General features: G+C 38.1%; 1 protein-coding gene across 1 annotated transcript in view; it reads right to left on the bottom strand.

Moving 5' to 3' along the window:
* Positions 1-7,492: 7,492 nt before the first annotated feature.
* The window catches only part of SLC30A5 (solute carrier family 30 member 5), a 36,486-nt gene continuing 31,217 nt past the window's right edge, over positions 7,493-12,761 (bottom strand). Inside the window, exons 15-16 of the mRNA XM_045895936.1 lie at positions 8,964-9,092; positions 7,493-8,333 (exon numbers count right to left, since the gene is read on the bottom strand). Coding sequence (XP_045751892.1) covers positions 8,163-8,333; positions 8,964-9,092 — 300 coding nt within the window. The 3' untranslated portion in view covers positions 7,493-8,162. The remainder of the gene's footprint in view (positions 8,334-8,963; positions 9,093-12,761) is intronic.

Genomic DNA, 12,761 nt, shown 5'->3' with positions numbered 1-12,761 from the left:
ATATGCTCAGTAACTATTGCTTTCTTGTAAGGACAGAGGATGTATCAGACCTTTTTGTGTCATCTACCCTGCTTTATACATACTAGGCCATTAATGCCTCTCTTGTCTAAATAGGTAGGTGCCTTTAACAAAACAGTTTCCATACATTAATTTAGGACTACTGCCTTGATTTCATAAGACTGAAAGGGATCATCTTATATTCACTGGATCCAAACACCGTCATTTTATGTCAGAGAACGGGTGACTGGCCCTTAGATCACAGCTATGGTGGAAAGCCTGATTCCTAGGCCAGTGTCTAGCCCCCATATCAACCTGCAGTCTTTCAGATTAGACATTCGTATCTTGCTCCTATGGAAAATGTAAGCAACTTCAAAATGGGACACCCCACTTGAAAAGTATGTCAGTGCAATTTAGCTAATGCTTTTCAGAGGGCTGGACAATTAACCCCCAGATGATGATCTACAGGTCTATGGTTAACTTGTAACCTGGTATTCAAGTACCCCGAGCGCTCTGCTTTTAACTAATTCCATATTCAAAAGCCATGATTATGCAAAACTAAACTACTAATGCGTTTACACAGTTCACTGTGATGGAATTAAGCCCCTTACCATCTTATTTCCACCAGTCCTATAGGTCTGTCAAATGCCACCTCCTCTGTGAGGCTACACCTTTTTTCCTTCAGCTAAAAGTAATCTCTCCATAATTGGAAATTTGCCCTCCCACATGGCACCAAATCTCTCCAGATCTTGAATTATAGCTATTTTCATCCTATCTTCTCCGCTGTAATAAGTGTATTGAAGAAAGGGTTTGTTTTTTTTTTTTTTTACCTTAAATAGCAAACTTACAAATAAGAGGCAATGAACATGTTACATCGTCCAAGTCACCGTCCTCTCTCACTCACTTGGATTTTGGCAAAAGCTTTCTAACTCTTCCCTAGATTGCACTGTCACTCTCCTACCTTGATCCTTTTGAAACCTATCAGCTCCAGTCTCTTCCTCAAAGCCCTCCACAGGTTTTCCATGTCCTCACACCACCTGCCTGATTTTGCTATCACACTGGTTTTCTTGCTATCCTAGCATGTTAAGCACCTCCTGCCTCAGATGCCTTTGCATTTGATGCTTTGTCTAGAATAGTGGATATTTGTAGAATATGGTCTAGGACACTAGATACTGTTTACCTCCTTACTTAAAACAGGTTCTCACATCTTCCATAGAGATCCTCTTTGGCCAATTTCTAGCACCCTGTTACTCTCTCTCCTTGTATTCTGTTTCAGTTGAGTGTCAGTCCTGAAAATAGAGAGCCTGGTTTGGAAAGTTGGCTTTACCACTTAGCAGGTGTAAGATTTGGGGCAAATTAATTTAACTTTTTTCTTATTTTTTTTTTTTTAAAGATTTTTATTTATTTATTTGAGTGAGCAAGTGAAAGAGAACACAAATGGAGGTGGGGTGATGAAGGGTAGAGGAGAGAAGCAGGCTGCCCACTGAGCAGGGAGTCTGACAGGGGACTCGATCCCAGGACTTCAGGATCATGACTGAGCCGAAGGCAAACGCTTAACTGACTGAGCCACCCAGGCGCCCCTAATTAACCTTTCTCTGCCTTAGTTTCCTTATGAATAAAATGGGATCATTATATATTTATTGCTTAGGACATTGCCAATCTGATACATGGTAAGGAGTCAGTAATTTATTGCTTTTCTTCAGTATTTATCACAAACTGTTCTTCACATATCAGTCTGTCTCCTCCATTAGGGCAGGACTTTGTTTCATTGATGACTTTAGCCCTATAGCAGAGTCTTGGTATAAAGGATTTCAGTAAATTTTTGTTGAGTATGAATGAACTTATTGAATGCTTAAAAAACCATAAACAATTGAATTTTATTATTTTCTTAGACAGTTTTTCCCTATGTGAATATTAATATTGGCAGATCTATGTACTATACTTTGTTGCAGGGGGAAACCTCCTTGGTCTTTAAATTTAAATGGAAAATAGCAATTAGGTGGAACAATGTGTACTTGAAAAAATCTGCTCCACCATACTGCATTATTGAACTAGAGCAGTTAATGCAAACTTAGTATGTGATAATGCCAGAGTACTAGGAGAAAAAAATGCATGAGATGATCATGTAAACTGCTTATACGGTGCCTAGCATATGGTAGCTTCTAAATTAATAATCACTAACAAATTATAAGAACACTTAAAAAAGAAAATGCAATAATATAGAAGTTAAATTGTAAGTTAGATTTTGACAATGAGGGGCGCCTGGGTGGCTCAGTCGTTAGGTGTCTGCCTTCGGCTAGGGTAGTGATCCCAGCGTCCTGGGATCAAGCCCCGCATCAGGCTCCCTGCTCCGCGGGAAGCCTGCTTTTCCCTCCCCCACTCCCCCTGCTTGTGTTCCCTCTCTCACTGTGTCTCTCTCTGTCAAATAAACAAATAAAATCTCTTAAAAATTAAAAAAAAAAAGATTTTGACAATGATATATACCTATGCTGGATGCAGATATAGAACATTCCCATCACTTCAAAACTATGCCCCTGGGGAGACAAATTCCATCTCCCCAAGGCAACCATGTAGTAGGCAGAATAATGAGCCACTCCCCCTCAAGATGTCCTTGCCAGAATGCCTACAACCTGAGAATATGAATATACCTTTGAATATGTTACATGGCAAAAGGGACTTTGAAGACCTCGAGATAGGGAGATTATTTTGGATTACCTGGATGGGCCTGGTGTAACCCCATGAGTCCTTAAAAGTAGAAGAGGAGAGCAGAAAAATAGGTCAGAAGAAGATATAACAGTGGGGAAAGAAACAGGAGATTTGAGGTGTGAGGACCACATGACCCACCGTTGCTGGCTGTGAAGATGGAGGAAGCCAAGGAATACAGGTGGCCTCTAGAAGCTGGGAACATGAACAATGAAACAGGGGCCTCAGTCCTACAACCACAAACACTTAATTCGGCCACCCACCTGAATTAGCAAGGAAATCGATTCTCTCCCAGAGCTTCTGGAAGAAACAGTCCTGCAGCACCTTGATTTTAGCCCAGTGAGACCCATATCAGACTGTAAGACAGTTAGTGTTAAACATCTAAGTTCGTGCTAATTTGTTATGACAGCAATAGAGAATATAAACCATTTCCTGTGCTCTATCACTATCGTCTTTGTTTTTGCATTTCAAGTACATGTAATCATAAAGTATGAACTCTTTTGAGTCTGGCTGCTTTCACTTGACATAGTATTTTTGAGATTTACCTCTATTTTTGAAACAGTAATTTTTTTTTAAACTGCTGAGTACTGTTCCATAATGAATACATTATAATTTATTTATCCATCTTCTTGTTGATGGGTATTTGGGTTGTTTCTGGTTTTTGGTTATCATGATTATGTACATTCTTGTACAAGTTTTTTTGTGACACACCTTTCCATTCCTTGGGTAAACTTGAGTAAAGATCTAGCAGCAGAACTGCTGGGTCACAGGGTAGATGTATGTTTAACTTTCAAAGAAATGCAAACAGTTCTCCGAAGTGGCTGTATCATTTCATTCTCCCACTTGCACTGAGTTCCAGTTGCTCCATATCCTCACTTCACTGAACTGAGCACTTAAAATGTATTTCATTGTGTACCTTAGTGTACCTCAACAAAATAGAGAAGAAAAAAATGTAACAGAATACCATATTTGTATATGCAGAAAATATTCATCATCTGTCTCAGAAACCATACTGTGGATAGACAAAGCACAGAAAAATTTTTGATTAAAAAATCTAATTTTACCAACATTATTTACTAGAAAATTTTCCTTCTGAAAATCACTCTAAAAATGAAATGAACATTAGTGGTTTTATAACTGAACTCAGGGGTGCCTGGGTGGCTCAGTTGCTAAGCGACTGCCTTCGGCTCAGGTTATGATCCTGGAGTCCCGGGATCGAGTCCCACGTCGGGCTCCCTGCTCAGCAGGGAGTCTGCTTCTCCCCCTGACCCTCCCCCCTCTCCTGCTCTCTATCTCATTCTCTCTCTCAAATAAATAAATGAAATCTTTAAAAAAAAATTTTATAACTGAACTCAGTTTAGCACCTATGTATAATCTCTGCATATTTAACTTGCATATGAATTAAGGCTATAAAGAAATGTTTGCCTTAAAATTCTTAAATTTTAAGAATTTGTCTTAAAAATTAAAAAAGTTCTGATAGAATTTTTATTATGTGAGGGGTGCTTGGGTGGCTCAATAGGTTAAGTGGTTGCCTTTGGCTCAGGTCATGATCCTGGGATGGAGCCCCACATTGGGCTCCCTGCTCAGCAGGGAGCCTGCTTCTCCCTCTCCCTCTGCCTGCCGCTACCCCTGCTTGTGCTCACTCTAATAAATAATAAAATCTTTAAAGAATTTTTATTATGTGAGCTTTACTTATCTATTTTTCTATATATTTAAGTAATCTCTATGCCCAACATGGGGCTTGAATTCACCACCCTGAGATCAAGAGTTACATGCCCTACTGAGTAAGTCAGCCAAGTGCCGTCTTAAAATATTTTAAGACATCTAACATTGCTGAGGGGAGGTAAACTGTTACAATCTCTATACAGTACAATTTAGTGTATTTTTCAAATTTATAAATGCCCTAAATCCTTTGATTTTAAAATTCTGCATGCTGGAATATATTCTACATATTTATTTGCACATATGCAAAATAGTATTTGTGCAAAGCTGTTCGTATCAGCAGTCTATAATAGCAAGACATTGGAACCAACCTAAAAACTGCATCAATAGGGTTACTTTGCAGCTAAGGCTACTTTTTAATGTTTGGAATAATTTCTAAGTGAAAAATAATACATACATGTATTTGTATATTCATAAGATATCTGTAAGGATATACTATAAACTGACAAGTGTGGTAATTTCTAGAGAGGAGAGCTGTGTATCTGAGTGACAGGGGTGTAAAGCTTTTTGCCATTTATTCTTAAGATTTTCTTTAATTTATTTATTTGATAGAGAGAGAGACAGACAGCGAGAGAGGGAACACAAGCAGGGGGAGTGGGACAGGGAGAAGCAGGCTTCCCGCAGAGCAGGAAGCCTGATGCGGGGCTTGATCCCAGGACCCCGGGATCATGACCTGAGCCGAAGGCAGATGCTTAACGACTGAGCCACCCAGGCGCCCCACCATTTATTCTTAAATTCTGAACCATGTGACCATTAACTAGTAAAAACAAGTATCTCTGCATTGATATAATAAGTATCTTAGGGGAGAATCATAATCTAAATTTAAAGGAAAACCAGAACCCTTAGAGATATCTAATTATAACTAGCTTCATTATTATTTTTTTTTTAAAGATTTTATTTATTTGTCTGTCAGAGAGAGAGAGAGACCTCAAGCAGGGGGAGCAGCAGGCAGAGGGAGAAGCAGGCTTCCCACAGAGCAGGGAGCCTGATGTGGGACTCGATCCCAGGACCCTGGAATCACGACCTGAGCCGAAGGCAGATGCTTAACCGACTGAGCCACCCAGGCATCCCTAGCTTCATTATCCTACTGAAATTAGGAAAGTTTAAAGTCTGATCAATTATTATCTAAAAAGAATAATAAATCTATATTATAACAGATGTAAAGTTAATTCTTTTTTTAAGATTTTATTTATTTGAGAGAGAGTGAAAGCAAGAGAGATCACAGAGGGAGAGGGAGAAGCAGACTCGCTGCTGAGCGGAGAGCCCGATGCAGGGCTCGATCCCAGGACCCTGAGATCATGACCTGAGCCAAAGGCAGCCGCTTAACTGACTGAGGCACCCCTAAAGTTAATTCTAAGTGGAAATCACGTGCTTTCCTAAATTGGTAATATGGGAAAAACAATGGCTGGAGAAAAAAAGGAAGAGGAGAGAAATTAGTAAGTATGGTAAACAACCACCACCACCCTTCTTGGGGTAAATGAACTGTTAAAAAGGCCACTGCGGTATTATTTTGAACTTTAAAATATAGTTTATATCTTGGGATGCTGATTTTAATAGAAAAAAATAGACAAATTAATGAAAGCTACCTTTGCAGGCACGTTTAGAATAACAATTCCTCAATTTTATTGAGTCCTTTTCAACTTTCAATTCATTAAGAAAATTTTTTTTCAATTCATTTCACATACATTATTCCTTTTGCTCCTCATAACCCTATAAACTTAAGCAAATTTTATTCTGGTTTTATGTACAAGGGGAAAAAAAAGATACCCAGAGAACATGATTTGCCTAAAGTCACAATGTTTGTATGAGCTAGAAACCATACCCTGGTGCTTTTTTTTTTTTTTAAAGATTTTTAAAATTTATTTATTTGACAGAGAGAGAGATAGCGAGAGAGGGAACACAAGCAGGGGGAGTGGGAGAGGGAGAAGCAGGCTTCCCGCTGAGCAGGGAGCCCGACGTGGGACTCGATCCCAGGATCCCGGGATCATGACCTGAGCCAAAGGCAGATGCCCAACGACTGAGCCACCCAGGCGCCCCATACCCTGGTGCTTTTAATACTGGTTTCCCTACTTCCGATCTGCATCCCCTTCAGCCCCTGCCCTATGTCTCACCTTATCTCTCATTAGAGTAATTTTTCTGCTGTTGTATGCCTCCTAGGAAATGACAACTTTAACAATGATGCAATATTTATTGTACCTATCTACTTAAAAATTTTTTTAACATACCAAAATTGCATTAAAACATCAATATGCAATTATTTTCCCACCACTCAAAAATTTTAATTATGTATTGAAGATTCTGGACCAGAAAATGTGTAAAGATAAGACAAAGAATATCAAAATAACTTATAACAAATTTCTAAAACCTCTCACATATTATAATTGTTAAGATAAAAATATGATTTACAATACATGTTTGCTGTTATGGTATAGTTAAAAAAATAGTACCCATACTAAAATTAATTCATCCTGCTTATCAAAATTCCTATTGTAAGAATGAAAATATTCAAATGCTTATAAACAGGTATTCAAAAATTTCTTTTGAACAACATTCTTTGGTGTTCATAAAGCTGCATATTATTATAGATCTATTTATCATACAGTTTTTTCAGACTATACATTCAGTTTAAATTGGAAATGAAAAAATATAAATTAGATATTGCTATAGAAAGTAGTTACAGGGTAGATATTTTGATTTCATGGTGCCCAAGAACTTACGGACAAGATTTACTTACTAAACTAACTACCTATTCTTTGATACTTCTTATAGACGTACATGTTCCAGAAACTTAAAAAAAACGTTATGTTTAAAGGCAGAAAATTCAAATGTGAGTTGACATTATTTATGATTCTCTCAACTGGTTGTTCCACAAAATATGGAGCTAAATGAAAAGATGAGAACCCTCTCACTGTTTGGATACCAGCCTCACAAGCAACTTGGAATGGGAGATTCATAACAAGAAATGGAATATTCTACTTCAGAGGAAGAAGACAAGTGATTGAATAACATGCACACAACTTAGTATAAGTTCTTTACCCTAATAAAGTAATTATTCATTTGCAAATATTACCAAAAGTAAAAAAATTTATTTTACAGAGTGGTTGGTTTTTGTAATACATCAATAATGTTAAACTTCCCTATTCTCACTGCTTATCTCATTTCAGTGGTTGTTTTTTCTCAAATAATTTAGTTTACATTGAAAGTGGCAATACAGCTTTTACTTAATGGATTTAAGTTATAATTAGAAACCAGTTTTATATACAGAAACTCCATAAATATAGAACTTTAATTCCTATTTTATCCTAGGGCTATGCAAAAAATTGACTAAAAATTTTTCATTTGGGTCTTTGTAATAAACATGTAAATACATTATTTACAATGGAGATGCTTTCTGACAGAAAGTAAACACACAGAAGTAATTTTGGTCTTCACTAGAATCCATCATTATATGTTCATTTTTGAAGATGATGTGATACATCATGTTCACTCAAATTTTAAGATTCCTGTTATACACATAATTCAAGTAATTATTTGACTTGTACAATTAATGCTTCATTCTGTATTTAAATATCCTTTAAGAAAGATTCCTTGATCCAATAGTAGGGAACTTCAGAATTTTTTTCAAATACAGCAAATGCTTCTGTACAATTATGTGCAATTTTCTTCCTTCTGGCAGTATTATAAATACCGAGTAATTTAGTCTTCATTGTTCATACCCCAGAGGTAATTCTCGAGTTATCTCACATGATGTAAGTACCATCTTTGTAGTATTTCATGGACTCCATTTGTTTTGTGATAGCTAGAACATCTTGAAATCCAGTACTTAGGCCAGACATATGTTGAAAGTATGCCTCTTTTTCCACTTGAATTGTTAAATTGTTTACTCCAGCATCTTTAAGTATTCCCGTAACCTGTTATCAAAACCCATACATTTTAAAGCATTTAGATTAATACATTTAGTGTATGTCTTAAATAACTGGTATTACCTATCAGGTGTTTCATAGCCACAGACAGTCAAAGATAACCCTCAAAGTAATATTTATTATTTATTTACTTGGTCAAATATAAGCTATAATCCTTTAGATGGCCAGTAAATTACTGACCTGACATTCAAAGTTGAAAAGGGAAACAGCTTTTGTTTCCAATATGGTAGGTTTAGAATAGGAATATAGGAACTGCTTTGATCCTTGCCTCCAATCACAGTGTTATACGCTGCCAGCTTGACTGTGATTATTATTAATCTAGATCTGTATTTATAATAATTTATTTCTGGATAATCGATTGGGAGCCAAGGTGGATCATAAGTAAACTTTATTACATTCACTTAAACTTGTCATCTAAATACTAAAACTTAATTTTATTTTAACCATTTTGGGGTAGAAAACAAATCTAGATATAAAAAATAAGTTATATTATCCTTGGACAGCTAAAAGATTGATATTTTTGAATAAATGATTACTCAACCGTATGATTTATAATATGTCCCAGTTTATACATGAATTAACTCAAATGAAATTACTTTAAAAACAAAAGATTATCACCTGCTGTACTATTCTTTGTTCCAGCACATCAGATGTCACCTGTATATGAATTGTTCCTGCCACAACACTGGCTGAATGACGCCAAAAATGAGGGTCTCGGTATGATATTAATCCTTCTATTTTCTGTATCTGTCAAATAAAAGGAGAGGTGATGTAAATGGACTTAAAAGGCTAATTTACTTAACACAAAGCAATCTTTTTGGTCCAGAAACCACTATTAAGCTGATTTTTAAAAAAGATAATAAGGAGAGCAAAGAAGTAAGAAAAGAAAGGGACAACTCATTTGAAGTAAAGTTGCCTAAAATATTTTGAACTGGGAGTGATGTCAGGGAAGACAGCTCTGAAGAGGAAATGAATGGGGGTCACAGGTGTCTTTACACTCAATAGTTGCATACCCATTTTCACCTCTTTAAGAGGTACTTTGCCTTTTCTAAACATTGGATACTTTCAATGGACTACTTGGTTTCCTCACGTTCATACACAATTCACATATTAATGTTTATATAAACATGTTCAAAAGATATCCTCTATGTTTTATTTTTTTTTTAATTTTTTTTTTTTAAAGATTTTATTTATTTATTCATGAGAGACAGAGAAAGAGAGGCAGAGGGAGAAGCAGGCTCCCAAGGAGCAGAGAGCCCAATGCGGGACTCGATCCCAGGACCCCGGAATCATGACCTGAGCCGAAGGCAGACGCTTAACGATCTGAGCCACCCAGGCGCCCTCCTCTATGTTTTAAATGATTTTTTTTTAAAGGTTTTATTTATTTATTTGGGAGAGAGAGAATGAGAGAGAGCACATGAGAGGAGGGAGGGTCAGAGGGAGAAGCACACTCCCTGCCGAGCAGGGAGCCTGATGTGAGACTCGATCCAGGGACTCCAGGATCATGACCTGAGCCAAAGGCAGTTACTTAACCAACTGAGCCACCCAGGCGCCCTATCCTCTATGTTTTAACAATGAACTGATTAAGTAATAGATATTGCATACAATGTAACACTACATTCATTAGAAAGGTATGAGAGTGTTTATCAACATGACATAACTAAATGGGGAAAAATTAACAAAGCAGTACAAAACAGTTTTCACCATTTTTATTTTCAAATCTTTTTAAAATTTTTCTAAAGATTTTATTTATTATTTTTTTGAGAGATAAGAGTCTCCTCTGAGCAGGCAGCCCCGAGCTGGGGCTGGATCCCAGTGCCCTGGGATCATGATCTGAGCTGAAGGCAGACATCTAACCAACTGAGCCACCCAGGCACCCCTATTTTCAAAATATCTTAATATAGAAAAGCACATTTTAAAAGTGCTTCTTTCCACGGGCACCTCATTGGCTCAGCTGGTAGAACATGTGAGTTCAAGCTCCACATTGGTGGCAGAGATTACTTAAATAAAAACAAAAAAAAATAAAAAATATATTTTGGAAGTTTTCCAGAATGGGCATAATTTATTTTTGAAATAAAACTTTTTTTTTTCCTTTTAGTAGGATGTAGGATGTAGTATTCACTAATAAGAAGGTAAGAAAACTTTACTAATTTTATTTATGAAAACAATGTAAAGATGTTATTCCTTAAATAGTCAAGATACCAACTTTTCATCAGTAGATCCTAATTTAATATGATATGGCAAGGGCGTCTGGCTGGCTTAGTTGGTTGAGTCTGCCTTTGGTTCAGGTCATGATCCCGGGGTCCTGGGATTGAACTCTGTGTGGGGCTCCTTGCTCAGCAGGATCCTGCTTCTCCCTCTCCCTACTTCTCCCCCTGCTTGTACTCTCTTTTTTTAAAAAAAAAAAAAAGGGCGCCTGGGTGGCTCAGTCGTTAAGCGTCTGTCTTCAGCTCAGGTCATGATCCCAGGGTCCTGGGATCGAGTCCCACATCGGGTTCCCTGCTCCGCTGGAAGCCTGCTTCTCCCTCTCCTACTCCTCCTGCTTGTGTTCCTGCTCTCACTATGTCTCTCTCTGTCAAATAAATAAATAAAATCTTAAAAAAAAAAAAAAAAGAACATGTGACTCTTGATCTTGGGGTTGTGAGTTTGAGGCCCATGTTGAGGGTAGATTATTTAAAAAGGAAAAAAAAAGGAATCAAATTCTCTTTCTCAGGGTCATGAGTTCAAGCCCCATGTTGGGGGTAAAGCTTACTTAAAAAAAAATGAGGGGTGCTTGCCTGGTTCAGTCAGTAAAACCTGTGACTCTTGATCTCAGGGTTGTGGGTTTGAGCCCCACGCTGGGTGTAGAGATTACTTAAAAATAAAATTTAAAAAAAATTTATTTATTTTTGGGCATCCGGGTGGCTTAGTTGGTTGGGTGTCTGCCTTTGGCTCGGGTCATGATCCCGGGGTCCTGGGATCGAGCCCCACACTGGGCTCCCTGCTCACTGGGTGTCTGCTCCTCCTTCTCCCTCTGCCCACCTCCCCCCCACCCGCTTGTGCTCTCTCTCTCAAATAAATAAATAAAATCTAAAAAAATTTTATTTTATTATTATTTTTTAAAGATTTTATTTATTTATTTGAGACAGAGAGAATGAGAGACAGAGAGCATGAGAAGGAGGAAGGTCAGAGGGAGAAGCAGACTCCCTGCCGAGCAGGGAGCCCGATGCGGGACTCGATCCCGGGACTCCAGGATCATGACCTGAGCCGAAGGCAGTCGCTTAACCAACTGAGTCACCCAGGCGCCCCTAAAAAAATTTTATTTTAGAGAGCAAGACAACAAGAGAGTGGACACACTAGTGCGGGGAGGGGCAGAAGAGGCAGAGAGAATCTTAAGCAGATTCCCCACTGAGTGCACAGACTGATGCGGGACTCAATCCCAGGAACCTGCGATTATGACCTGACTGAAATCAAGAGTCGGAGGCTTAACCAACTGAGCCTCCCAGGTGCCCCTTAAATATAAAATCTTTTTTACAAAAATATTATTTGAGAGAGCAAGCGAGTGAGAGAGAAGTAGGGAGGAGAGGGAGAAGCAGACTCCCTGCTGAGCAAGGAGCCTGATGTGGGACTCGATCTCAGGACCCTGAGATCATGACCTGAGCTAAAGGCAGGCACTTAACCAACTGAGCCACCCAGGCGCCCCTTAAATATAAAATCTTAAAAAAAAAAAAAAAAAAAAAGATATGGCAGACCACAAGCTGAAAAACATTTATTTTGTATTTGTTTTTTCTATGAATTGCCGGTTTATATTCTTAGTCCATATTCCTACAAGACTTTTTTTTTTTTTTTTAAGATTTTATTTATTTAGGGGCGCCTGGGTGGCTCGGTTGGTTGGGCGACTGCCTTCGGCTCAGGTCATGATCCTGGAGTCCCAGGATCGAGTCCCACATAGGGCTCCCTGCTCGGCGGGGAGTCTGCTTCTCCCTCTGACCCTCTCTCCTCTCGTGCTCTCTCTCACTCTCTCTCTCTTAAATAAATATCTTAAAAAAACTATAAAAATATTTTATTTATTTATTTGAGAGAGAGAGACAGAGCAAAAGAGGAAACACAAGCAGGGGGAGTGGGAAAGGGAGAAGCAGGCTTCCCGCTAAGCAGGAAGTCCGATGCGGGGCTCAATCCCAGGACCCTGGGATCATGACCTGAGCCGAAGGCATACGCTTAACGACTGAGCCACCCAGGTGCCCCAAGACTCTTTTTCTTAATTTAAAAAAATTATTTTGGATAGTAAGTCTCTGCCTGTTTATATGTGCTGAAAATATTTTCCCCTTGTCTGCCTTTTCTTTTTCTCCCGAGTTCTATTTCTATTCCTGTATTCAAATATTTTCCCCCATTTATGTTCAAAAGCTATTACAAGAGTTTTGAAAATTACATTTAATG

Source organism: Mirounga angustirostris, unplaced genomic scaffold (genome assembly GCF_029215605.1).
Source record: "Mirounga angustirostris isolate CCGP_5_RB_7025 unplaced genomic scaffold, mMirAng1.0.hap1 SCAF_7, whole genome shotgun sequence".
Lineage (NCBI taxonomy): Eukaryota > Metazoa > Chordata > Mammalia > Carnivora > Phocidae > Mirounga > Mirounga angustirostris.
The sequence above is the reverse complement of the archived record's forward strand: the minus strand, read 5'-3'. Positions and strand labels throughout refer to the sequence as shown.